Raw genomic sequence first — 27,265 nt, 5'->3', positions numbered from 1 at the left:
AAGATGAGAACAGGCTTCCTCCTCTTCCTACAGCTCAATGTTCAGTATCACTTTACTGACACTTCACAGTGCTTTAACCAAAACCTGAGTAAAGGCTAAACGCAACACAAATCCTAAAAAGAGCACACAAGTAGGTAGCCTAGAAATGGAAAGTCCCAAGCGCTGCGTCTTTCACTCATTCAGACTTTCCATCCTACCCTTCTCTTTCAATTTCCATTACTCGCTCTCCTTAAAGGCTGCGACTGTAGTTGCAGTGAACACTGAACTCTCCCCTTATCCAGTAAACAACCCTTTTCTTCACATTAATGCAGAATCAGGAACAGAATTTTATTCCCATCATCTCACAGCTGAAGATCCTGTTTACCAAAATATCTTCCTGATACGCACTTTGCGGTATTTTTGGACACGCTTTGTTTTTTCAGCGTATCATAGCTAAGTCACTAAAATGTCAGAATTTCAATGCTGCGGTTCCATTTGTCTTCTATTGTGGACAAATAACAGGCTTTCATACATTTGACAAGTACTTAGTAAAATGACTCATGCTGCTTCATTTCAGTAAAGCATTAGAAGTGGAAAACACACTAAATGAATGGAGATGAAGTTGTCAGCATTTGCTAGGAAAGAAGTTCCAGGAGGGTGGTAGAACTGCTGCAAACAAAAGGCTGCCGTGCTAACCTGTTAGTGGATCCATTGTAGCAGTAGTTTGGAAGAAAATCATAATTGAGTTCCCAAAAGACATGAAGAGTGATTCTTCCGTAAGGGGCTGACACATTGTGATTGGCTTCTCTGAACATGGCATCAAAGCTGTCCAAGGTCATATACCTACTCAGAAGCTTGTGAGTCATTTTGTTTACCTCTATCAAGCCATCCAGCTCCTACAAAAAACAAGAGGAAAGGAAGTGGAGAAATTTATTAGTTAAACTATAAGTATCGGGTCTTACTAAGGAAACCAAGTAGTTTTCAGTAGAAATTATTTTGCAATGTAAAAAAAAAAAGGAAAAAAAAAAGGAAGAAAAAAAATTAAAAAAAGAGAATGATGGAGCCCTTAGCCCTGCTACTTTGTAACTGAAGAGAGAGAACCTATGACCTGAGAAACACATAGACAGTTTCTGTTCACTTAGCTACTAAGAACACCCTGCACATAACAAAGAAAAACTACATTTAAGTAATTCAAAGGCTCTAACACCAAGCACTGACAAGTCCTGAAGAGCCAGGCTCCTGTACGGCTCTATGGCCTCAGTATTTATCTTCTGTAAAGAAATAAATGAAACCAAGGTAGCTAACTGCATGACAAAATCTCACAGGTAAAAACTTATTACGGAAAGACCAATGGTAAACTTTCTTGCACAACTTCTAACTTTTTTTCATTCCAGCAGAATATAACACGTCTGATATTTTTCTTGTTGACTGCATATTTACTTGACAAATTCATGCTGTCTGGAAATTAAATTCGTTTGTTTCCATTTTAATGAGGAAACTTACTCAAAAAGACACCTCGATATTGCACAGATGCTCTTCTTCTACAGGCATGAGCCAGATCTCATTCCTCCACACAAAAAAATATTATTATTTTGTCATGCTACAAAACCAAGCTGCCTGGTTTTGATTCTACCAGACACAGGGCTATTTTGTTTTGGTCTGCAATTTATCTATATGCATGAACAAAAGCAGGCATTTACAAAAATTTAAATCACGAGAACGCATATTTTCCTCGTTTCCTCATAGCCCCTAGTATATGCCTTCTCTACAGGTGCCCTTGCTTGCAGCATACTTATTTTTTAATGGACAAGGAAAGAGCAAGACTCTCAGTCTCAACAGGACTGAGACTTGCACAGTCCCATGCACAGCAGCATACTCCTGAGTACTGCATCAGGTCAGGCCAAAGCATTGTTTAAACAGAGATGGAGGTTAAAGTATGGGGTGAAAAAATCATAGCATATCAGAATCACTAAAGTCCACAATATACTACAATACAACCGGATTTGCCAGCATAATTTATGGTGTAGCTGCAGGTGACTAACTACACCATAAAAAAAATGCCTTTTGCAAGAATATGCTGCTTCTCTGGTAAGGGGTTTTGTCAATCTAGACCTAGTAAACCAGACAAACTTCAATCATAGCATCATATAGTTTCATGCTTACAGAAAAATGAAAACAAAACATCAGAGTGAAAAGTTTTGTTATTTTTCTGATAAGACTGCTGAAATTTTTTCCCATTTTATATATATTTAACTAAGGTTTGGGATAAAACAAGTTTACATGTTGGTCATTCAGCCTTTTCTCCCTTCAGGAGAGAAACTATTCACTGAGAGAATACCTAGAGGACATCTAGCAAAACCTGAGAAAATTTTTTTGCTTCTGCCATTAAAAAACACACACAAATTTATAATGGGGAAAAAAAAAAGTGTGAGGTGTCTATCAATCTCAACGCAAATAAAAATAAAACATACTCTAAAAAATCAAATTATTATTATTATTATTATTAATAATAATAATAATAATAGTAGTAGTAGTAATAATAGTAATAATAATAAAGAACTAGCACTCTATAACTGCAGTGTTAGTGCTCTGGCAAAACTGCAACACAACACTCACCACAATAGAAGTCAAATCCTCACTTTCAAATCGACCAATTGCCAGTTCCATTGACCTGTACATGGCTGCTGAAATTCGCTGAGTGATCAGTCGGTTCAGGTCTATTGACCTACCAAGAAGCTAAAGAAAAAAATGCCATGAAGTTTTGAACTGAAAGCCAAATTATGAGACAAGCTGTACAAGGACTATGAGACTCCACTAACTCTCACATGGTGAACTTGCCTTCCAAACACACAGAAACAAAGCAGATGGATAAAATTTATAAATTCATTAACAATTTATAAGTATTACAATTTACAATACAATTAAGTATTACAATTTACATCCCAATTCTCACAAAAACAAGTAAAACCACATGTTGCATTTACGTCTAAGTATTTATATCAGCATTTTAACTTCCATGACATGGTGCTGACAAGATGTTGAAAACTGGTGAAAGACCTTATTAGGAAGACAACGCTACCACACGTGACATTCCTGTTTGGCTCCTTAACTGCAACAGACATTTGCATTAAAACAGGACCTTTCAAGCTTTTTTCCTTAATTTACTCCTTCATATGACAAAAAAAAAAAGTGATTCTGAAATGTCAATTGTGCCACTTAGATGACAGGACATAAAGCACAGAAAGAGTTTTATGTACCTATATAAATCAACACCACTGGAAAACTGAAAAACAATTTGAATGCAACAGAGTATGAGTTAACTCACTTGGACATGTCTCTGTTTCAGCAGTGTCTCGTAGCGGTTGGACTGTAGCAACTGAATGGTTGCTCCCTGATTCTTGCATTCTGAACGTAATCGTTTATCCAGAAGCAGGCTATTAAGAAAGGAAGAAAACGCTTCAAGTACATTAGACAGCAAAGCAGAGCAGAAATGCATGAATAAAAGTTCTCACTACTGGAATAGCTACCTGCCAGCCATTGCCTTGTAGTACGCAAATATTTGGTCTGCCAGCTTGTAGACAAATTGGTCAAAACATAGGTTTACCTTGGAGGGGAAAAAAAAAAAGTGCATTTAGAGATACTTAAAATTAAAAGAGGGGAGCTTATCCAAGACCTCCCACTGCTTATCAAACCTAATTAAGAACATTAACGCATCCAAATATCCCAGTACAAAAGAAGACAACATTCAGTCTTCAGCATTAACGTGAGGCGTTTTGCACAGGTCTATAGGTTTCCTCACAACATATCACCCAACAAGTTACCCATCTTCTGGTCTTTCTTCTCAGTCTGTTTATCATCTCCAACTGTTATGAATGTCTTCTAATAGGTTTAGCATCATTTTCACATTCAGGTACAGACTATTCTTCTCCAGTAAGTAAGGTTACTTTACCTCTGCCTCAATCTCATCATACAGGAACTGCTTCTTAAATTTAGTAAGCGCATAATGAGCACTGTCATTATAAAGGTCCAAAGAATACAGAACATACCTGAATGAAAAAGAATATAAAAAACAAAAAAAACAAAAAAAAAAAGTCATATGTCTATAGAAATCATGATTCTTTAGGATGGTGCAGTCGAGATGTTGTAATTATGTCAGTCAATATTGTAATCTACGTGTGGTTCATGCAAACAGGATCATGGTTTTGATTTGAGTTTTATATAAAAAGAATTACACTTTCTCCTTTAAGAAAGCCTTTTGTTAGTTCAGGAAACTGTATAGATAAGTTTGCAGTCTGAAACTTCTTTTCTAGATGTAGCTTTCCATCAAAATGGAACTATGCTATTACCACTAAGCATTACATTTGACATCTTTGAGGAGTAAGGAGAACTCACTCAGGGAACAAAATAGTTGGCTGGTGCACTGATACTTATATGAAAGGTTTCTCATTTCAATTATTCACTTCAAAAAGAAAACTTTGAGAATGTGTAAATCAGCAAACGTAAGAGGAAAAGTGTAGGAAGGTTTAGAACACCTTCTCAGTGACTGCTTGTTAAAACCAATTAAAGCAGCAGCATTATAATACAGAGTGACAATCATTAAGTATAATCATTCAACTGAAGATCACAAGTAGGTCTTACTCCATCATTGATGCCTCTTTGGTCTCCAAAATATGATCCGTCAGAATCCAAGGCATGGACATCTCAATGGGAAATTGGATTCTTCTGCCCATGGTCAGCTCTAAGAAGAATTCCCTGAACCACAGCTGGGACAGATCACAGCATTGCTGCAGGGTTTCTTTCAGAATAAATAAGGAAGGATTACACTTCTAATAGAAATACATTAAGAACAAAACAACTGTGATTCTGACAATGCAATGTGAAACAAAAAAGCAGGTGGGAGTCACTAGAGCTATATATAGGCCAAATAGGTAAATCAAATCCAAAATGTAAAGCCCATGACTTTTTCAAAGAGTTCTGAACTTCACATTGCCCCCAATGTGGTGCCTTATTACAAAAAAAAAAAAAAAAAAAAAAAGCGTGGAAGTGGACCAGACTACCAGTTAAACAGAAAAACTATGTACACCAGTAAAGGGGGATTTCTAGTTTAATTTCTCAGTTAGGGGCTGAGAAAGCTAAACACAGAACTTGGGAAGCTGCAGGCGAAAGAGACAAAATTGTATCAGATCCACCAGTACCATCTCTCCCTCTGGAGGACTGAATCACTCCACACGTTCCTGTTGATTAGATGGGCAGGAAATGACAGACAGACACATGAAGGAGGGATTAAAACAAAAAGTTTCTAAGGCCTCTGTCAAGGACACAGAGGGGCACTTCCCACTGCTCCAGAAAAGACTCGACACAAGCCTCCTTTTGCAGAAGGCTTGAGAACCAAAATGGGAAGGAGCTCTTTACATGAAGATCGTCTGAAGACCTTTTACAGTGCTGTTCCCCAGTAGCATTACGACTGACATTAACAGGCTCCCCCTTCACTGAGGGTAAAGGAGTCCAGTAGCAAAACAAAAATGAAAGACAACACAGCATGGTGATGACAAAGACTAGATACATTCAATGTCAGTAGGTGAATACTTTAGGACAGCATGTTTCCGATTACAATTAACTGAATAGTAAGAGTAGTGAAACGACATCAAATTTACCGCAACAGAGAATTTGTTTCCTCTGTACTTAAAATGAAAAACTGCAAAAAAATCCCAAACCCAAAAACTACTTCCTTTTCAAAATTTCAATGTGCATAGGCTTATCTGTCCCTTGTTTATATAAATAAGTACATTAAAAAAAAATAGAAAAGGGAGGTAACAATATGAAATTTGACGCACTATAAACAAATGTGTAACAAGTCAAAACAAAAATCCCACCACAATACTGAATATCACGTCTCAGAAAACGTTTGGACAGACCAAGGCTTTTGATAAATAAACCAAAGGTAAGTTAGCTTAGGCAATCGGAAACATTTTCCAGGTCGTGTTAGAGGTGTTAGGACATGCTAAGCTGGACACTGATCATCTACATATCTTACCACTGAAATTTATCAAATGAGTGTAGAAGAAAGACTCGCGATGGAATTTTTCTATGTCCAATATGGTGGGCCCCTCAAGGCTACTTCTCAAGGTTTTCTTGGAACCACTTTTGTCAGCAATGAGGGACTCTAACATAGTTCTCACCATGTAAAGCTGTATCATTAAAGGAAACAATTGTGGTGGAAAAAGGGGGGGGGGGGGGGGGGAAGGAAAATATACATGGTACATTAGTTGAGCAACACTGAGAATTACTATCAGTAAGCGACTGCTCCACTTCAAATTGAAAACTGGCACTGTTTTCAGTGAGTAAAAGCCTTTCAGGCGAGAGGAACAGATGCAACGCTAGCCTACACACCAGCACAGATGCCTACCCATGCCAAGGGGACCTCCACTGACACTTAGCAGCAGACCATTTGCAGTGGAACAGTTCACATCACCACAAAAGTAAAAGTAATAAGTAATGTCTTACCACCAAAGTTTAAAAGAGGCGGATAGATGTAGGACTGCCTCAGAAACTTGTGTGTCACATGCAATAGCTTTTCCAATCCCAGAGCCTTGAGCTGCTTCAACAGCTCAGCAGAGTTTAAGGACTCTGTCATAGTGCGAACCATGTAGAGCTAGAAACCAACAGACAGGGGCAGGCAGGGGAGAGAGAATCCGTTAATAAAAACACATGGGTAAATAAGGAAGGGGAAACAGAAGCAGAGAAAACGTGTTAGTTTGTTAAAAATGAAAAGCAGCACAGTAGGCATGCAGAGGAGGGCATACAGAAAGGTTTCTTTGCTCAGAATAATCACTGCAATCCGGTGCTCCCTCAAGTGAAGGGAAAAGTTCCCATTCATTTCAGAGGATGCTCAGAGTGCCACTAGCTTCTCAAATGATTTTGCAAAGATTTCCAAGTATTGCCAATTCATATACAGCCATTTTATAACTGCATGAAACTGGGAAAAACCTATCCAAAAATTGATATATTTGACCACACTTCCTCCTGTCAGACGAGACAGACAAGTGTGCCAGCCCAAGAGCAGAAAAAACAGACAGAACCATGTACTCTAAACAGCCTGCTGAAGCCAGTGAAACAAAGCCCTTAAACATACCAAGCACAGGAGAAGCACAATGGTGGTGATATTTATTTTTTTTTCCACTCAGAAAATCAGAAATCAAACCATTTTTTTCCAATTCTCAAAGCAAAATCTGTATTAAACCCATCTTAGCACAATAAGCAACTTTTTATTACCCAAGATTATTATCCATACATGCTCTCGTCCTCACAAATTAAAATAATCTATTTACAAACCACAGTTGCCTTCAATTTTTCACCCCAAGCGCTCAGTACCTCATTTTCTCAGATGAGCTATGAATACCAGACCATAGACTCTCCATACAAATTCACAGAGAAAATAAAAAAGAGAATTATATGGAGTAACCAGCAGTAAGCATCTAGGCATGGGATTTCAACGACTATCCCAGAAAACATACTTGAAATATCTCTTGTTTTAGCAGCAGCAGCAAATTAAATAGATTTTAGGGAGTAGTTTTATCATTCATTACTGAACAGTAAGAGGGATCTTGTCAGAAGTCAAATACTCTCCCATATTTTACAGGTGATTTTAAACATACTTTAAAACTAAATAGACATCTATTGAATAATGGGGTTTAACAACCACAACAACAAAAAAAATACACTGGTCATACCAGAGATGGGAGTCAGTCAATAAATAATTCAAATAGTTCAAAAATATTATTAAAAAAAACGTTTGGAGCTCAATGAGAAAATATTTCTTCCCAGGAAGTCAAATTAAAGAGATTAAACACTTGGAAAAATTATTCATCAGAATAGAAAGTGACAGCAACCCAGACAGAGGATCTTGGTTAAGTATACATAATTTTGTAAACATAAATTTAATCAGAATAGATTTTTAGCATTAAAAATAAACAAAACCAAACCAAACCTGCAATTTTTAAGGAGTTTAGGCCAGAGAGAAAACATTTCATGCAATAATTGTTGACAGCTATCACAACCACCAGACAGGAAAATACCTGAGTGCTGGAGGGTCCTACTGCACGCCTTGGGACTTTGATGTCAAAACCACTTTTGGGGTCTTTCTCTCCCCTTAGAGCTGGGTCATTAAACGGCTCGTGACCTGCTTCCCAGTCACAGACTGTCTTTCTGATGGCCTGCAAAACACTGAACACAATTCACACTACTTCAGACGGGTACACATCCAAGTACATCAATGAGAACATTTTACATTTTTTCAGCACTTTTCCATAGGCACAGAAACTTTGCAACAGCATTCGGGACCTCGGGGTAATTCAGCACAACCACAAATGATTTCACCAACAGCTTCAAGAATGCTACATTCTCGAAACAATCGCTCCATGCTGTTTACCAAAAAAGATAGTCCAGAGCTGCTCTTCTCCATCAGAAGAAAGCTGACCTCTGAAATTGGTTTACCAAAGACAAGAGTCACTTATCAAGAATTCGCCTCTGGGGTCCTTAGCAAGCACATCGAGCCATTTGGTTCTCTTAAAACCACAAAAAGCAGATTATTCAATCAAACCAAAAGCAGATTATTCACCAAACTAAAGGGAGGCAATTCTGGCTTGCAATGAAAAGAAGCAGCAGAATTCCAGAATTCAGCTGGAAGTTGTATACAAAGAGTTTCATACTTCTAAATCCAAATACTGAACTGGACTTGAGATACTTGTCAGAAACACAGCCAGCCATATCCTGTGCCGTGCTGAACAATCGAGCAAACGTCTCCTCACAAATCTGAGCAGGTGTGAAAGTAATACTTCCTTATTTCATGAAAGTCCCTGGGACAAAAAGACTCTCCCTGCAAACTTGATAGTTTGGAATAATTTGTTTATTTTTAGCTTATAACGGTATTTTTGTGGCAGTCATAGCATTTAGCAATAGCCCAATTACCCAAAGACTTTCACCTCTAAGAGCTTTGCAATGAAATGGGGGAGCAAACAAATGGTAAACAAGTCAAGATTAAAAGCAAACAATTAGGGACCAAAAATATGGTCAGGAAATGCCACCAATCACTGTGGGCAGACAGAGCGCTCGGAAGAGAAATGTAAGGCTAATAAGCCAAAAGCAGCAAAAGCTCAGAAAGAAGGCAGAATGCTAAGAGGGCAGAGATAAGTCTATGGGGTGGCATGTAAACATGAGACACAAGGGGAGAGGAAACACTGGAATCATAAGGAAGATGGACAGTAACACCTTTCTCCAAAACAAAAATATGAGTCTTTCTTCAACTATTGCAGTACTTATTTTTCCTTAAAATAAAAATAAACCACAGGTATAACAAGACTTCCTGAAGTAGTGCTCAGTGGCTCAAGACAGCCCAGACTCTCACCTTAGCCATATGGGCAGCCATTCATTTTTAACTCCAGACTTCAGACTTCTAATACATACTCAACCAAGCTAACTTTGAATACCAGACTAGTAGAGGAGCAGACTTAGGAAGCAAGCTTTAACAGCTGTGTAATACTGCACCAGATTTAGTAAGGTCTAAAGTACAGGAGGAGATGAAAAGAAGAATGTTACCTCTGAATGACATTTTTTTTCTTTTTAATGGCTTGTCTTAATGGCTCCCTAAGTGTGACCTGGGCAAAGTCCTGAAGAGCTGCATAAATGGTATGGCGAATGGCATGATTGAAAACACTTTCCATCCTTCCCATCAGCACCTGAAGACCTTTGATCATGGCAATCACCTGCAAAAAAATATTTTGATATTTTTCTTATTTTATTTGTACAATTGTTCAAAAAGCCCTTTTAATTAACAAGTTCCAAAAGATAAAGGATAGTTTTCCTGTGCTCCTCCTACAGATTGAAGAGAGGACAACATGCTCTTTCAGAGTCAGCACAGGGCATGCTGTCTTTTGCAGTTGTTATAGATAATGCTTATAGAGAATGTTCTCCTTTGTATAGAATTAATCTTTGGAAAATGCCTGTTAAAAAAGATTTATCTTACCTCAACCAAAGCAAACTTCTCCTCACTAGTATAATTGTATCTTGTTGCTCTTTCATACTCTTCTGCATTGTCTGGACAATCTTTATTAGAATATTTGTCAGTTGGGTGTACCAGCTTCCATGAATACTGCAGTTCACACAGCAGAAGACAGAGGAAAAAAAGAAAAAAGGCCTGAGAAGCACACATTGTTTTCAAGAATATCTGAAAAATAACATTTGGTACTATTCTCAAAACCTGCACAAATTCCGAAACTACTATCTAGTGGAAATACCAAACAATAATTCGTCTAACAAATTTTCTTGAAAGCCAACGATTCTGTATTAGCTCAAAAAATGCAATTCACATGCAGCAAGTAATGCACTTTAAGGTATTTTTTACTGAGCAAATACTAGTGTAGGCAAAAGTTTCTTCTCCACTTTAAGCACAAGAAACATAGAGAGACCTCAGAGCATAACAAAAACCCATCCATCATACCCACACACAAAAAGAGGAGCTTCCAACTTGGCCAAATAGTCACATTTAGAATTCAAAAGACAACTGGAAAATGATACCATTTTTGGGTTTGTTTTTGGGGGGGGGGTTGGGGTTTTTTTATGTTTACTGGGCTTAAAGGTGTGGAAACAGCTGTATTATCTTTGACAACATCATAAGCACAGCATGCATTTCTCTTAAATACTGGCATTTGTGTCAGAGCAAACACAGCTCAAAACGTTCCTGAGCAGTGTCAGGCTGATTTACCATCCATCACAGTACATCTAGTGAAAAATCCTAGTCGCATTAAAATACAATTTTCTCACAGTTTGAGTTCAGTGAATAGTAAGGTCTGGTTGATATTATCTTTGCATAAATCTTAGATTACAGAGCAATAAACATTTCCCTACTATAATGGATTAATATTTGCACCAATTTACCTATGGTAAAGAATAGCACCACACCCTGCAACATAAGTGCTACAAAGAGGACACTGGGGAAATTATTAAACAAAGATGAAGTATTTTGAGGACATTAAATTCAGGATTACATTGGATATCAAACATATGCTGAACTTTTTTATCTGAACACGATGCACGTAACAAGGTTCATGGATAGTGAGTGAATGCAGAAGACAGGTCAATAAGTAGGATACTCCAGATCAGAGTACATTCTCAGTGGGAGGACAAGGAGAAGGTGAACATGAATTTACATGAGAAGTACTTAAGGGAATACATACAAATCAGAAAGATAAAGAAAAGCAGTGATAATAGGCAAAAAAAAAAACTGCTGTGGTTCTCAAAGTTTTTTTTCTGGAACTAGGAGGATAAAAACAGAGCTAAGAATGAGAGACTTGCCACAGAAATGTAATAAAATACAATTTCTACAGAGATATAATAAAATAGGAAGACTGTCACTGTGAAGAGAGGGCCTGAATGATTTAAATAGGAATAGGATAATACAGGAAAAAGCATGACTCATCTACTGGCTTTTAAAAGAGGCAGTTAAAAATAGAGAAGAGAAAGAAAACTGGGTCTCTAGCCATACCCACTGTGATCACACTGGATTCATGCAGTGCAAATGGCTTGATGCTCCCTCAGACATGAGAGGCAGAGGAGGAGCAAATCTGGCTTCTCCCATACAATTTGTCATCTGTTTCAACCTTCACTAGAACATGCTTTGGTGCAGGTAAGACACACAGCTTTTAACTAAGTATCTGCAGCGTAAAAAAGACTCCTGCATCCTCCTCTTCAATTTCTGCTTTATGCAGTTTCTTAGTGGAAAAAACACAGTCACTTTTTTAACTGGCACCTGTTTTGAAATAAATTACTAAAATATAGAGAAACAACTCCGCAGGTTCTTTATTTCCCCTCCTTCATCTCCTCTTAAATTTTCCTTTCCTCACACTTACTTTCCTTTTGACTAAAAGCCTGATCTAAAGCCAATGTGAGCCTTTCCATTAATTTTTGTTCCATTAATCTTTGGCTAAGATTTTACATGCTTCAATTTACTACGCGATGATGTCTAAACATAGCCAGTTGAAGCTGTTCTATCGCCTCCTGTGTGACTGCCTGTTGATATGGATATTTCCAACAGAATATGATTTTAAACAACCTTTAGAGGAAAACAATGAAGTCTTAGTCTACAAAACGTACGTATCAAGAGCAACATAAAAACATCTGATCAAGGCTAACAGGTGATCACCGATCCATTGAATATAACAAGTTGAATTTACTGTATGAGATTGTCAGGCTCTGGATCTTCAAAGCAGCAACACTACTCCTAGTCTTTGAGGACTTCATGTGCCCTCCTCTGAGAATGTGGTTTGGAGCAGGAGGAGAAAAGGACTGAAGGAAGGAGGAAGAGGGGAATTAAGGAAACAAAACACAACACAGATTTTTCATTCAATTAAAGCAAAGCCTGTCCAACCTCACCAAACCACTTCTTTTTCATCTGGTTTCGTTCCCCAGATAACATACCACTTCCATGACATGTGCACTCCACTGGGAGAGAAGCTGCAAGCCTTGGAGAGAGAGATCAAAGAGCTTCCGATACTCTGCATCTGTTTTTTGAGCTTCCTGTCGTCCAGATCCAGTCACCACCTAGAACACCATTAAACAAAAACCAAAAAAAACCTCCAACCAAACCCACATCAGAACACGTTGTATCCAGCATCCATAGCCAAATTCTACGTAGATTTCTTTTAAGCATTAAAACAGCATCATGTACTAACACCTGCATTAATATCAGCTTTATCTTCTAGAGATTTACATAGCTAAACTTCACAGATTTAGGTCAAGTGATGGAAACCACTGGTATCTCTAATCACCAAAATATTTTTGCAGATTAATTCAAGACACTAATTTTATATATATATACATATATATATATATGTGTGTGTGTGTGTGTTACAGGTTCTATATAGGTATACATGTGTGTATACATGTGCATGTCTTTTTTTTTGTAGCTAATCTCTTAACTTTTAATTTCATTTAAACTGCTATAAGCACCCATTTGGAGTAAGGGCTAGACAACCTATTCGAAAAGAGACATGCCAAAAGTTCTAGGATATATATCACAGAATAGATAGATAGATATAAGCAGAAGAATACTGCAGTTTGTATGATGTATCATTATTATTCTAAATTTAAATAGTGTAAATATCATGCAGAGACTGAGTATCAGCCCTGCAGCCAACTTTTCTTGATTCAGGTGATCAAGCTTTGTCATTTACCTAGGCTGAGGTTTATCTGCTCTTCAGATATTTAACAAAAACTGTTAATCAGTGATGTGAAATTTGCACGAACAGCTCTAATCCCACACACCTCACTGTTGCTGTAACGAGCCAGTTCTGATATGAAACGCATATGGTCTTCTCTGATTTGGATCATCTGCTCACATATATTGTACTGGGGACTGCTGCTGGAAGACGTGCATGTCCATCTGTTTCAGACAACAAAAAAAAAACCACCTAAATCAGTTTAGGCAATAAACAGTACAACTGACACTGCAAAGTAAGAACCACAACATTATGACTTAAAAAAAAAAGCCTTCCTTCTCCTCTACTTGAGGCCTTTCCTCTCCTCATGCTTCTACCTCTGACTCTGCACAATCCATTAGCAATGGATTGTCCTTCTGAGTTCAAACAGCACTTCTTCCAAGTCTTAAAAAAAAGACTTTTTTCTTTTCTGTATTTTTTTAAAGGCTACTGCTCTGAAATACAAACCAGCATCTCTCTTCAGGAGCATACACGTAGGGACAGGACAGAAAAGCATTGAAAGGCAGGGCAGTATAGGTAAAGGCGGTAAGATACATCTAGCTACCTTCAGATTGTTTTTTGTTATTCTTGTTTAGCTACGAAGAGCTTACAGTATGCTCCCAACTATTAAAAAAAAGGCATTATTAAATACTATTAACATGTTATTAAGGGGGACACAAAAGACATGCTACCAAGAATGTCACGTTAAGTATCCTCATGTTTTTAGTAGCTCAGTAGGCCCACTGCTGTTGATTTTCTCTCAGCAATTACATGCAGGTTATGTGTTTTTTCTGCAGGAATTAAAATGCAAAGCACTACTTTCCAAATTCATGTAACTGCATGGAGGGAAGGTCTTGGAAGAGCACAGAAACGTTCACTAAAACAACGCAATAACCATAAGCCATGGAACCATTTATGTAAAAATTGGCTACATTTTTCAGCCATTTTGCTGTGCTGCACACCTAGCCAAAAAAAAAAGAGGGAGGAGACAAGCTAAGTTGCTGCTCTATATACAATATACACATGCCTATTTACCCATGCACTACTACGGCTCACCTTGCTTAGTTCCTTCATTTCTTTTAAAGAAAGTTTCATATTTAAAGAAAAAAAATAAAAACGAAATTAGTATAAGATAAAATTCATTTCCTTCAACCCAGGTGATAAGAAATGTCACAGATGCAAGAATGAGCTCAGCAGCATAGAAAGGTCTTTAAACAACCTATTTCTCTAGTTGCATTTATTACATGAAGAACATTAACAGTAAAATACATCAAAAACTACACCAAGGTGAAAATCCTGTTAAAGTAATTACCACAGACTTAGAGACTGACAGGTGCATTTGAAAATACACTCCAAGTGTCTGAATTTCCCCATCTCAGACACTCCTCTGTTTGTCTCCTTCTCCCCCTTACCTGGATTTATTTTCCTCATAATGGGCGCTGGTCTTAATGTATCTTGCAAGTTCAATCTGCATGTCACCAAACAGAGGGACAACCTGCAACTGCTGCACATAGGGAATAAATCAGATTAAATAAATTATTAAACACAAATCTTAGTGAAAGGAAGCCATTATTTACTCATATGAAAGTCCAAAGTGATCTTTACACTATTTAATTATATTTAAAACGCAAGGAGAATTACCTTTAAAATCACATATTAAGAAACACCTCTTTCAACTAACCTTAAAAAACTTGTCTATCTTGGCTAAATTTATCCTTTTCTTTGCATCCAGCTTATAGATGTTACTGACACTTCCATCCATCAGGTACAATCCAAAGCCCATAACCTGAAAAAGAAAAAAAAACAATCCTCTCCGCAAAAGGACTTCAGAGGTAAAAACCCACTGCAGTAAGACCAGTCTTCGTTTTGTTAACAAAAAGTAATACTGTAAAAACGCAGCCCTGAAACACCCACCCTCCTTCAAAGAGAACACATTTTAAGACACGCACGTTTCTGTAGTATTCTTTTATTACACGTATATTAGTAGTCTTTACATTAACATTAGCCTGATTAGTTATCTTTAAAAGATGCTACTTGTTTGTATAAAGGTTTAGCACACAAAAAAACATCACTGAAATAGAGTCTGGCTATTGTTAGACAGGTTTTTTTTCCTCTTCCATTTTATTACCATTTCGTATGTGCAGAATGATCAGTAACAGAAGTTTAGATCTAGTATCTCTGAGCTATTGCTTTTTATGGCTTTCAGCACATCTCTGAATTATGCACTAAAGAGCTCAGAAGCATCAAAAAAATTTTCTAATTACATTTTACCCAAGCTATTTATTAAGCTGAAGTTATAATTCAAGAGCTGAGCATCAGTAACTTAATGTGTTCTAAGCATGCATTTACCAAATGAAAGGCCTAAACATGAAAGACACATTCCACATCCCTGAAGACAAAACACAGTGTTCTAGAGTTCACGTATTGTTTCATGATGCTTCAGTTTGGTCGTAATAAACAGAGCTCTTCAGAAGTTAAACACTAAAGGGATTCAAAATATTTGTTATGAGGCAAATTTTCAATTCTTACTCTCTACCTTTTAGTCCCACTGCAAGACATGCAACTGAAAATATCAACCACACTTCATGTTGGCCAGCACCCTCTTATTACATGTGTATATTCCAGCTAACTAAACTTATCTACTTACTAATCCTAATTTTAAGTTGCTTTTTCCCTGAAATCTATGATACACCAAAACCACTTTGGTACCTCCAAAAGCCTTTTATACAAACTTGCCACATATCTAAAAATAAAACATAGTAGTTCCTTTCTGTTGTCATTATACTTTATAGAAACACAATTCCATGGAATTGGTTTCCTAACACGGCTGCAATTCAACTAGGTCAACTTCAATTTACAAAAAACAAAAATGGACTAGAAACTTTCTAAATAGATTTAGCATGTAATAAAATAAAAAGACAATGGAAAGGGGGAAAAAAGAAAAAGGAATCATTTGAGTTATTTGGTTAATTTGGTTCCATTTTAAAACAAACATACAAAACGAAACCCACCAAAAAAAAATCAAAACCATCAAACAAATAGGAATTCAAACATCTATGTCCTGCCTCAATCGTTCTTTTTTAATTTTGTACCAAAACCAAACCTACTTTCAAAAGCATGTGTTTCTCACTGGGCGTTAGATACATTTTGTTTTCATAGTAGTCCACACACAAATTCACAATATCTGCAAGCAGCTCTTCATAGCCAAGGATCACCTCCAACTGCTGCTGTAAAGACTGGGGGAAAAAAAAAAAAAAAAAAGAAGAAGAAAAGGATATTAGTCAACTAGTTATACTCCCTGGGGATCAACAGTTACTACCAAACTGGAAGAGTTTTATTTTAAGAGTTTTGTAAATCATTAAGTACTTTGCAAAAAGACAATTAAAGCTTACCTGTGTTATCTTGTTGTGGTTGGCAAGGAACATGGAGAGGTTCTGGGATTCTTGAATGGACTGAGGATCTGCCATTTTCCGCAGGAACTGAGCAGCTCTTTGAAAACAGAAGAAAAACCAGTACTTCCCTTCAGCAGGACTGCTTGTAAACAAATCTGTCCCCTCTCAAAAGAAACACACTTGTCACCAAATCCACCAGGGAAACTGTAAGGTGTCACAAGATCTTTAAGTGTCAGTAAAACGGCATATCATTTACTGCTTGTATGGGCTTGTCAACCTCAGTGCATCTCCCACCTCCAAATTCCTGAATCAAGCAGAAAGAGAAATTGGCAGGCATGGCCAGTACTTTTTTGCCACAGCTTTATAAAAGTGAGTTATCCAAACACAGTCTATGGACTCGACAAAGCTATGTAGGAGCCTGTTTCATAAAGATGAAGGGAAGCTTTTTTAAGAAATGTGCTGGAAAAAAAGGTGAAAGTTCCCTATAAGGGAGATACGGACTTACTTTATCTCAAATGAACTGTTTTCCAATCCTAAATCCCCCGCTGCACCCTAGTTAAAAGACCCTATCCAACCCAAACTGAAAACCATTGGGTATATCTCTCAACTGATGGGGACAGCAATGGCTCTACAGATCCAAGCCACGCGACAACCCAGGAAAAGTCAGCCTTCCAGAAAAGAGAGTATGTCCTCTAGAAACACACCTCTAAAGAAACAAAGGGGCAAACCAAATAAGGTTAAGAGGTCTCCAGGCACAACAACAACTACAAAAGGCAACTACTGGTAGAGGTAAAAATTAAACCTCATGTAAGCAGAAGTGAGATGGATAAAATGGGCTAGTCATTGCCTGAACAGTTTTCTTCATGCAAGACCACAGATGCTAGAACTGGCATAAAGACCACCTTCCCAGCTGCTCTGACCACCGTGTTCAACAAAAGCTACCAAATACCATCTGGAAACTTGACTACAAAACTCAGCCACTGATATCATACCCTCTGCAACACTCGCAGTCACCATCCCCTCCAACGGCAAAGCTGAAATGTCTTAAGAACAACCATAACAACTCTCAGCTACAAATGTCAAAAGCAGTTGCCAAAACCAGGAGTAGCACAAGCGACCAGAAAGCCAGTTTCCTCTCAAACTTAAAAAAAAAGCTTTACTGAGCAAATTATATTCATTGCATTCAGCACACACCAAGTCAGAAGCATTAGATAGCCAAGCGCTAAAAGTCAGAAGAACATTTTGCAGCCGGAAAAACAGCACAAAAAAAAATAGATTTACTCAACTGCCTGACTTCAACCAATGCATCCCTAGTTTCAAGGTAACCTGTCCCACACGGGAAGGGGCTACTTTTGAAGAGAAAGCCATCAGAAACAGAGCAGCTGCTGCCATCCCGTGGGAGGCCCGTATCCCGGCAGCAGGAACTCGGGTGCTGCTGCTCCTTGCCACTTACCGCTTGTAGGCTGAATGGTCGTTCTTCACGCTGCACTTCATATTTTTCAGCTCATCCAATACCGCAAACATGTTGATGAATTTGCCCAGCGTGATCAGATATGCTTCAGACACAAAGTCCTTCCTTCTCTCTGCATGGCACAAGCGTCTCACCTCCCCACAAAACCGTTCAATTGCGTTTCTCTAATGGGGGGGGGGGGGCAGGGGGGAAACAGAGTACAAGCCATGATGTTTCCAGGAAAAAAGCTTCATCACACAACTGAAGCTGGTCCAATAAAAAGCACTACTGAAGCATAAAAAACATTTAAAGCACACAAGGCTAACAAGGCATCAGCAGAGACTCTCCAGCTCCTCCTCTGTGTACTTGCTGTGTGCTACAAGCGTCACCAGTGGTTTTTGCCACGGGGCTTGCCAGGCACAAGGAGCAAGGTTCCTCTTTGAAGATTAAAGCCATAAAAGTTTAAAATCCCTTTGAAAGAAGTGATTTCATCTTCTTTAGTGAGAAAGTGTATATGCATTAAAAGGCAGATCATAGGTGTATTCTCTTAAAACAAAACAAAACAAAAAAACGCACAGCGCTGATTAATAGCAGCACATGCCAACTCGCAAAGCCGTTCTGCCACAGGTTTATTTGAGGGCTTGTTCCTAAGCGCACATCAGGGCCGTGTGAGATGGAGGCTACAAGTACAAAAAGAGGCAGAAACTTCCAATGTAAAGAGGAATCTGTTCTGAGTTTAGAGCACTAATCTCCTTGAACAAAAGGAGATCGTAGCCAGTAAGATCCGCCAGTAGGGGAAGATGACAGGAAAAACTACATTTCATTCAGTCTCCTCTTCCTGCATGCTCTGGGGCTTGCAGGCTTTAGCTGCTTTGGCTCCCTCTGAATAACGCCTGGAAACATCCTCAGTCCATTGAAACAAGTGGCCAGCTGCCAGCACGGGAGGAGAAAGCAAGACAGACTGCTCTTCTCCAGCACCCATGTAGCTCGGGTGGCTGGCAGGTCACAACAACTGGGATAGCTTGCTTTAGTTACGAATTTCCGTAGCAAAGTTGCACCTGCTGCTCTGGTACCCAGACTTGCAGATTCAACACCCTCTAATAAATGGTTTCTGTGCTGAGATGCTTTTATGTGTACATGTGAAACATATTATATTTCTGGTTCCTTTCTTCCTAAAGTGCCAGAACAGTCCCCATGTGTTACGTAGGGCCTATATGCTATTACCCTTGATTTTGTGCTGAAAGTCTTAATGGAAATTGCCTTAAGTTTTGAAGAAGGCATTAGAAATTCTGCCCTTCTGAGAAACAATACGGGGTGGGGTTTTTTCAAAGTATAATGACTAGGTTCAGTATCTGAGCACACAATATCAAGCACGCAAAACAGGAATATAAAAAAGTACAAGCCTACTGTTAAAATTTTGTTTCCATTCCTTTTACCTGAAAATACATAAAATTCATCAGTTTTGTGACTTCTGGCTCCAGAACTTCCACAGTTTTCTCATAAATTTCCACTCTGTTAGGCTGCTCGTTGCACTTGACCTAAGAGCAATTAAAGACTTCATTACACTTGGAACTTTTCCTGATAAAGCCTCAGAAACTAAGATCCCCAATGACAACCTGAGAAAATGTATTATCATCCTAAAGAGATAAACTTGAGGCATAAAACCCAGGTAATTTTATGGTAGTCTTCTAAGATTAACTGTATGTGTTAAAAAAAAAACTAAGATTTTTTTTCTATATATTACCTTACAGCAAGTAATTAAGTTTTCAAACATCTCTGTATGGTTAGGACAATATTATTTCCACATTATTAAGCCACTTGCTGAAAGCCATGCACTAAAATAGGGCCAAAATCAGAAATTAAACCAGATTACCTGATTTCCATTCTGAATATTTAAACCACAAGATAAGCCTTCCGTGCATTTCAGCACAAAAATAATTGCATTACAAACTCCTTATAAAGCAGGCAGGTGTCAACTCATGGATATAATTTTGTTCAGTTTTGTGATGCATCTTAGTATTCTTCTCACCTTGCCCCTGTACAACCATTGCCAGACACCTGAGGCTGCCTATGGACTTCTCACCTATTCACAGGGTTTTAATTTGTATACAGATCAATAAAACATGGCATAGCTCTGACATTCAGAAAATTACTACCTAAGATGTCTAGAAACTTAAATGTTTAACCTGAATTGTAATTATTACATGCTATGCCACCTGTTAAATCTGTTCTGAACTTAAGTTGGGAGGGTCCATTCTCTTGAATGAAATTAATTAAATTTTTACCTCAAACAGATCTGACAATCAAAGATTTTCCTTCTAGAGCACATTACCCCTATACTAGTCACGAACCAATAAGATTAACACAAAACCCATGAACTATTGCTATAGGTCCCTCATTAAAAAAGGTAAAAAAAGAGAGACCAACTGGTCCACAAGTGCTAAAAGACACTATGATGTGCAAAGCTTGCATATTCGGAACTCAAAATAGTCTATTTCATAGCTTCTTGATAAAGGTATATCCGTGCAACTCCACACCAAAACAAGACAGAAGATCATGATGCGTGACAGTTTAATTGTCATCCTTTACCTGAGGAATGGCTCTTGAGCAGCTTCTCCATGTGTATAACATGACTGCATATTCCTGACCCTCTTCTAGCATTTCATTCTGTAAGAAAGACACTCAGCATAATTAGGCATTGTAATACGTAAGAGTTCAATCCACTTGTCTTCCATAATTCCAAAACTTTGTCCAAACAAACCTATTTCTTTTATCAGAATGTCTATGTACAATCACAAATATATTGCAACCTGAATGGTACATTTTACTGTATGTATGTAAAATAACATTACCATAATTTACAGGCTCAGCTGACATATTACGTGTATTAGAGCTGACTAGTTACTGATGTCCAGCTTGGCTGTGATCCAACAGCTAAAAAAATATTTCATTTACTCCCAGTCATCTGTTTTAGCACCCAATCTAATTCTGAGAGAATTCACATTATCGTCATACCAGGTAAGCCAACAAACACCTACCAGATCACTAATCAACAACAACTGCAATTATGTCTGCCTAGTGACAAAAAATATTATGTCCCCAGATTAGATTGGTTTTTGTGTTGTCCTTTTTTTCCCAAAACTAAAGACACTGTGATCTATAATAAAAATGCTAATCTGAAGGGGGGGGAGTAGGAGGTGTTTGTTTTTCTTTTTAATCTGGTGTACTGCAGGTGGAATGGTCAAGGATGAGTGTCCTTTTACATGTCAAAGGACAGGGCCTACAACATCCAAACAATCAAAACAGGTTAAGGAGTTGCCAGATAATTTTAAGAGTAGATTGGTGTAAATTTCATAGTTTTCAACAGCTTGCAATCAGGTGCTTAACCTGCCTGTTCCACCATTTGTGAACTGGCTTCTAGAATTACAAGACATTATTCCTCATTTTCCAAGAGTGCCATGAAATGACGACAAGTTCAGTACAGACCAATGTTTGCAGCCTGCAAGTTCTTCTATTTCCCGAAACAGCAACACTGTCAGCAGAGACAGATGGAGTTACTAGTAGTAAGTCTTAGCTTATATTGTGGAACTGTTAAAAACCACAGAATACCTCACACAAAAGCATGCCAATAAACCACTAACATACCCACTCCAGTGAGGAAGCCAACCAAAACCCTTCAACACCACTAAACTGCAGAGAAGTAGTGGAAATTTGGGAGGATGGAAGGTAATTTTTCACTCAAGTTACAGCAGCCACCTGCCAATACAACTAACTCACCTCAGAATACTGAAAAAATGCCCAATGAAAGCAAGAAACTTTTGAGCAACATTGGTTGATCAAGAAGAAAGACTGTTTTAAAGTTATCAAGAAGTACATGTATGAAAAAAGAAAAATCGCACACTTTTTCACCTCGCTGCCTCCTGAAAGTGTTGTAGGTAATCTGGTTTGTGGTTTTCTGTGACCACAATTCTTACAGTGAAATGCAAGAATATATGTTCCTCTCCTTTCAATCCAGGTTAATGCAAAAGCATACATCTGAAGATCTACTTACCATGCTAGAATGGACTGTAGCTTGCTCGATGTATCTTGCAATGCCAGTGACAAACGCATTTCTGTCTTCAAAATTAGTGTTGAAGTTTGGCTGCAGAGAAATCAAAATGCAGAATTTCATCCTTGGTAGGGAAAATAATTTTTATATATATTGCAAATATAAACACACTTTGGTTTGGGTTTTTCTTTTGGAAAAGCACATACTCTTTTTCTTAACAGCATGGGAAACGAAAAAACCCTTTTTCCTACAATGACAACACACCTGGTAAAGTAGAGATGATGGTGGGGGTTCGATACATGGTTGCTGATCCGGCAATGGTAATTCTTCCAAGAGATCCACATTGGACAAGGCATCCTCCAGTGTTACTTGAGCAGTCATTTTGCACCTGGTTAAAAAATACATACACGCATATAGATATGTATACACACATGCATATAACTTCTTGTATGTTATTGTATACACAGAAAACAAATAAGTGATATGAAGAGCAGAGAACTACTTATGTTGTGGGAGATGTGCAGTTTCCTTTCAAACATAATGGAAGGGAAGCAGTCAAACTGAAACTCAGTTGGTTTTAGTATACAAGTTTAAAAAAGACTTTTAGGACTAACTTCCTTCTCTTTACTTCTAGAAGTTGAGAAATGTTTCTCTTCCCCTATGGCTGCGCACCAGAAATACACAAAAAATAGTGGAAAAGATGACCTCTAATGTACAGTAAAGAAAGGAAGACTACTATGTAATCTTCTCTGGTTAAACTAGAAGGAAAAGTATTCTGTGGTCTGCTTCAGTTACAACAAACACAGAAAAACAGTTTAACAAGCACAAGTATAAAACTTTCCTGTAAGGTTTCAGTTTTGAGCCAATGAGTCTTCAAACCTTCATGCACAGATACTACTACCAGCCCATCTTCAGGAGACCTGGCTGTCAAAAGGTGCCAGTAGTCTCCAGTGTTTCATGTCCTAGGACATCCAGATCTGGTTTGAGTAGTCAGTGACAGAGAGGCACAAAACCCCTCAGGGTCACAGCACACCTCCGACTGCTGCCACTGCACAAGAGTTTGAACCAAGAACAGCAACAAAAAGAAGTTTTAGGAAGAAAGTGTGCAGTGGAACAATTCAATAATCCACTTTTGTATAATGATCTACTCATCCTCCTCGGCAGAGAAAAAATTCCTCATTTTTACGCTAACACCTCTAATCAAGCTGTCGCTTTTTCTTCTATACGGTTTTGCAAGTTATTTTCCCCCACTTACCAGAGCAAGATCATAGAATGGTTTGGGTTGAAAGATCTAGTTCCAACCCCCCTGCCATGGGCAGGGACAACTTCTATACCAGGTTGCTCAAAGCCTCATCCAATCTGGCCTTGAACACTTCCAGGGATGGGGCATCCACAACTTCTCTGGGCAACCTGTGCCAGTGCTTCACCACCCTCATTGTAAAAAAATCTCTTCCTTACATTTAGTCTAAATCTACCGTCTTTCAGTTTAAAGCCATTGCCCCTTGTCTTATCACTACACGCCCTTGTAAAAAGTCCCTCTCCAGCTTTGTTATAGGTCCCCTTTAGGTACTGGAAGGCTGCTATAAAGTCTCCTCAGTCTTCTTTTTTCCAGGCAGAACAAGCTCAACTCTCAGCCTGTCTTCATAGGAGAGATGCTCCAGCCCTCTGAACATCTTTGCGGCCCTCCTCTGGACCCGTTCCAGCAGCTCCATGTCCCTCTTGTGTTGGGGACTCCAGAGCTGAATGCAGTATTCCAGGTGGGGTCCCAGGAGAGCAGAGTAGAGGGGCAGAATCACCTCCCTCGACCTGCTGGCCACAGTTCTTTGGATGCAGCCCAGGATACCATGCACGTGCTGTGAAAGGAGCAGCTGAGCACGGCCCTCACCTCTAACCAGGAGGGCAGAGAACACCAAGCACCCGCACCCCAGAGGAGCAGGGCCCTGCCTGGCATGTGTCATCCCTGTGGAGCTGTGCCTTCCCCACATACAGGGGGGGAAAGGAGCAGATCTCACCGTGGCTTTGCCGAAAGCTCATCATGAGAGAGTCGGGATTGGCTGGTGATCCCATCACTTGCTGTACTTTTAGTGGCCTGGCAGAAAAACCTCATTTTCTCTTACCTAATTATGGTTTCCCGGGGAAGGCCCCACAGAAACAGCAACTTTACCTCCAAGGAAGGACTCAGCTGACAAAAAAAAAAAACAAACCAAAACCCAAAGCAAAGGGAAGGAAGCAGCCGGAAGTGATTACCTATCTAACTTCAGAGACCAACTCTGCGTTCCAAGTCGTTGCAGCAAAGCTAACACACCACAAATGGAGAAAGCTCGATGACCACTTTAAACAACCACCATAAGAATCATAGAATCATAGCATGGTTAGGGTTGGAAGGGATCTCAAAGATCAGCTAGTTCCAACTCCCCTGCCATGGGCAGGGACATCCTGCACTACACTAAGAAAGGTCCACGGGCCTTTCGCTTCTTGAAACCTCAGCCCAAGCCCTGCTTCAAGCCTGAGCATACGAGTTTTCATTAAAATAAATAGACACCCATATTGTGCAATTTGTGATCCCTGCTGAAAAACGAGGAAGGACTGGACTGACAGGAGTGCTGGCTGGCAGAACCCTGCTGGGACGCTTGCCCAGCACCTGCCTACACCCACCTCAAGCTCCTTCACAAGAACCACAGTTATTCTCAAATTAGAGACCGGCAGAAAACACAGCGTCCTCCTTTCAATAAATAAACAAATGCCAAAAAAATTTCAAATTCCACAGGACCTGGGCAAAGGTCAAATAAACAGTATTTTCATTTTCGGTCTGAGTATCTATAGATCAAGCTTTAGCTAAAAATGAAAATAATTCAAACACGTTACTGAGGTTAGTTTAACTGAGAGGTTCCTTCCAACTTGAAGCTTTTCCTCCTCTTAGCCTCTCTATTGAACCAGAAGCACCTGGCTGTGCGGCTGCTCTGGGACATGCTGGCGGTGGGACCAGTGGGTCCATAGCCTTCTCCCCCGCCACACCACAAGCCAGGCCACAAAGCACCACCTCCAAGAAAGCACGACCAGGGCACGCCACAAAACACTGCTCCACTCATGCTCCAAAAACCATAGCGAAAAACGGCTGCCCATTCTGCGTCAAAAACTACTGCTCTTATCCACTTAAGGGGGAGCTGTCGTTCAATGAAAGAAAAACATCAACGCTCTCCCCCAGTCCACGCGTCTTCTCTCCCCAAAACACGGTTCACTGACGGCTCAGGTCCCTGCTGCAGGAGAGAGCCAGGCACCCACCAAAATCTCATCTCGCTTACGCTGCCATCTATTTAACAGCACATGACTGGGACACCACCACCCCCTCCCCATCCCCCGTTACGATGTCAGAGGCACAGTTCAGAAACAAAAGCTCCCTGCTGCCCTCTGGGCTGTGAAGAGGAACACGAGAAGGCACATTTTTCCAAGCCCTTTGGCATGATTTTCCAAAGGCAGATCAGCATTTTTTGAACCGGAAAACATAAGCAACTGGGCACAGACTGTTAAAAAAAAGTCTTCTTGTTTTAAGGACAGTCGCTGACAGCTCCACTTTGTAATTTTGTCAACAGGTATCCAGGCTCCTGGTGTTTCGTTGGTCAAGTTCAACGCTCCTGTTCTCCAGCTTCTTACTCTGGTACTGAGCAAGACGTGAAAGGGGAAGCAGCCCCTTCCTGCCCAGCTTGGACACGTTTGCAAACGTTGCGAGGGCATGATTCACCCTTCCCCTCTGCCCCCCAAGAACCGAGCACGGGAGTTTGGACAACGGCAGTGGTGGAGGGACGGCCGGACCTCAGCTACACTCATGCCGTGTTAGCTGGGAAACCACGTCCCACAGCCAGGTAACACCAACACATGGTCCTTGCCACCTCCTTGCCTCATGTGGAAGCCCAGGGACCAGGACAGAAAAGATTTCCTTGAAGTCTGGGGTTATTTTTTCCCCCCCTTCTGATGTTGATGTAAATAAAACCAGCTCCAAAAGACAACAGCTGTTTCTAACGTACAACGATGGATGGCTGGCAAAACCAGAATTATTTTACCTTCTAAGTCGTAAAAAAAATAATTTAAGGAAGCTAAAATTCCCAAGACACAAAATTGGATAGTTCTGCCTCTTTAAAAGTCACTCACTATGAGTTCTTACAGTTTAAATTACTCGGCAGGAGAGCTAATACTTTAACAGGCTCCTTTTTGGCAGAGAACATCAGAAACTTCAAGGACCTACTTAAAAAATTCAGAATCTGCAGTCTGATTAGGAGTTCACCTAAACGAGGACAGATTAAAACGCTGTAGCCATACTGATAATTATAGTTATACTAGTAAATTTACCCAAGCTGTGAGAATTACTTTCTTAATAAATTCCTACAATGTCGTGTTTTCAGCTTTGTACATATCTGAGATTTTCCAGGATGGATTTTCTGAGGTAAAAGTGATGTTAGCATTATTTCTGAAATAATCCTCTTTTTATTTTTGTTGTCTTTGTATCAGAAACTATCATTATCACAGCAGTAAAGTCAAAATGCAAAGAACAGGTTTTCCTGGACGTACACAACTTAATTAAAAACCATTCATTATCTGACACGCTGTTTTGCTAAATTTTGGTGTTTGATGAGCACACTCAGCTTTCTAAGCAGGAAACAGCAGCATCTGAGCTGATTTTCAGCTCCTTTTTCTGGATTTCAAAGCAGGAAAATTGCTGTCTCCTGCACAGACAAGCTTCAGCCTTACAGTGCCAAGTCCCACCGTGTCAAAGGATCAGAGGTATCAATCACAGAGTTTAGGGATATTTTGAGTATGCTAGTGTGAGGCCACTGACCAGCTTAAATTAAGTTATTCTTCTTTCTCTTTCACTCTGAATGAGATGAGCCCTGGCTGGGCCTGACCTGCTCAGAAAAGCTCGTGCTGCAGAGAAGCTCAGAGCCGCCTCCATCGCATTTTGTCCACAAGAAAAACAAAACAAAAAGAGGCACCAGACCTTTAAGTTCCTTTAGTGTTGTTTACATTTTGATTTAACTTCAGAGCTAGCCTGTTACTGAAACGTATTCAGACAAAAGATTTGCCCATCTTTTTTAAATGTCATAATTCTGTACTGCTGCTCACAGCCATGCGACCGTGTGGTATGTGGTGCCCT

The 27,265-nt window shown here is 39.3% G+C and overlaps 1 protein-coding gene across 4 annotated transcripts in view; it reads right to left on the bottom strand.

The window, feature by feature from the left end:
* Nucleotides 1–22,500, bottom strand: part of CYFIP1 (cytoplasmic FMR1 interacting protein 1) — a 59,614-nt gene extending 37,114 nt beyond the window's left edge. Inside the window, exons 1-21 of one of the 4 annotated variants that reach the window (XM_009988119.2) lie at nucleotides 22,384–22,500; nucleotides 22,123–22,212; nucleotides 20,661–20,738; nucleotides 19,508–19,609; nucleotides 18,075–18,256; nucleotides 16,622–16,718; nucleotides 16,337–16,465; nucleotides 14,911–15,015; nucleotides 14,642–14,733; nucleotides 13,297–13,414; nucleotides 12,451–12,573; nucleotides 10,001–10,126; nucleotides 9,574–9,740; nucleotides 8,055–8,202; nucleotides 6,014–6,167; nucleotides 4,618–4,774; nucleotides 3,929–4,025; nucleotides 3,507–3,583; nucleotides 3,305–3,413; nucleotides 2,596–2,715; nucleotides 676–875 (exon numbers count right to left, since the gene is read on the bottom strand). In XM_009988119.2, the coding sequence (XP_009986421.1) occupies nucleotides 676–875; nucleotides 2,596–2,715; nucleotides 3,305–3,413; nucleotides 3,507–3,583; nucleotides 3,929–4,025; nucleotides 4,618–4,774; nucleotides 6,014–6,167; nucleotides 8,055–8,202; nucleotides 9,574–9,740; nucleotides 10,001–10,126; nucleotides 12,451–12,573; nucleotides 13,297–13,414; nucleotides 14,642–14,733; nucleotides 14,911–15,015; nucleotides 16,337–16,465; nucleotides 16,622–16,718; nucleotides 18,075–18,256; nucleotides 19,508–19,609; nucleotides 20,661–20,738; nucleotides 22,123–22,212; nucleotides 22,384–22,500 (2,588 nt within the window). The remainder of the gene's footprint in view (nucleotides 1–675; nucleotides 876–2,595; nucleotides 2,716–3,304; nucleotides 3,414–3,506; nucleotides 3,584–3,928; nucleotides 4,026–4,617; nucleotides 4,775–6,013; nucleotides 6,168–8,054; nucleotides 8,203–9,573; nucleotides 9,741–10,000; nucleotides 10,127–12,450; nucleotides 12,574–13,296; nucleotides 13,415–14,641; nucleotides 14,734–14,910; nucleotides 15,016–16,336; nucleotides 16,466–16,621; nucleotides 16,719–18,074; nucleotides 18,257–19,507; nucleotides 19,610–20,660; nucleotides 20,739–22,122; nucleotides 22,213–22,383) is intronic. The other 3 variants (XM_086619205.1, XM_009988120.2, XM_086619198.1) reach the window with 3 other exon arrangements.
* Between the last annotated feature and the right edge of the window lie 4,765 nt (nucleotides 22,501–27,265).

This window comes from Tauraco erythrolophus, chromosome 1, assembly GCF_009769465.1.
Source record: "Tauraco erythrolophus isolate bTauEry1 chromosome 1, bTauEry1.pri, whole genome shotgun sequence".
NCBI lineage: Eukaryota > Metazoa > Chordata > Aves > Musophagiformes > Musophagidae > Tauraco > Tauraco erythrolophus.
The sequence above is the reverse complement of the archived record's forward strand: the minus strand, read 5'-3'. Positions and strand labels throughout refer to the sequence as shown.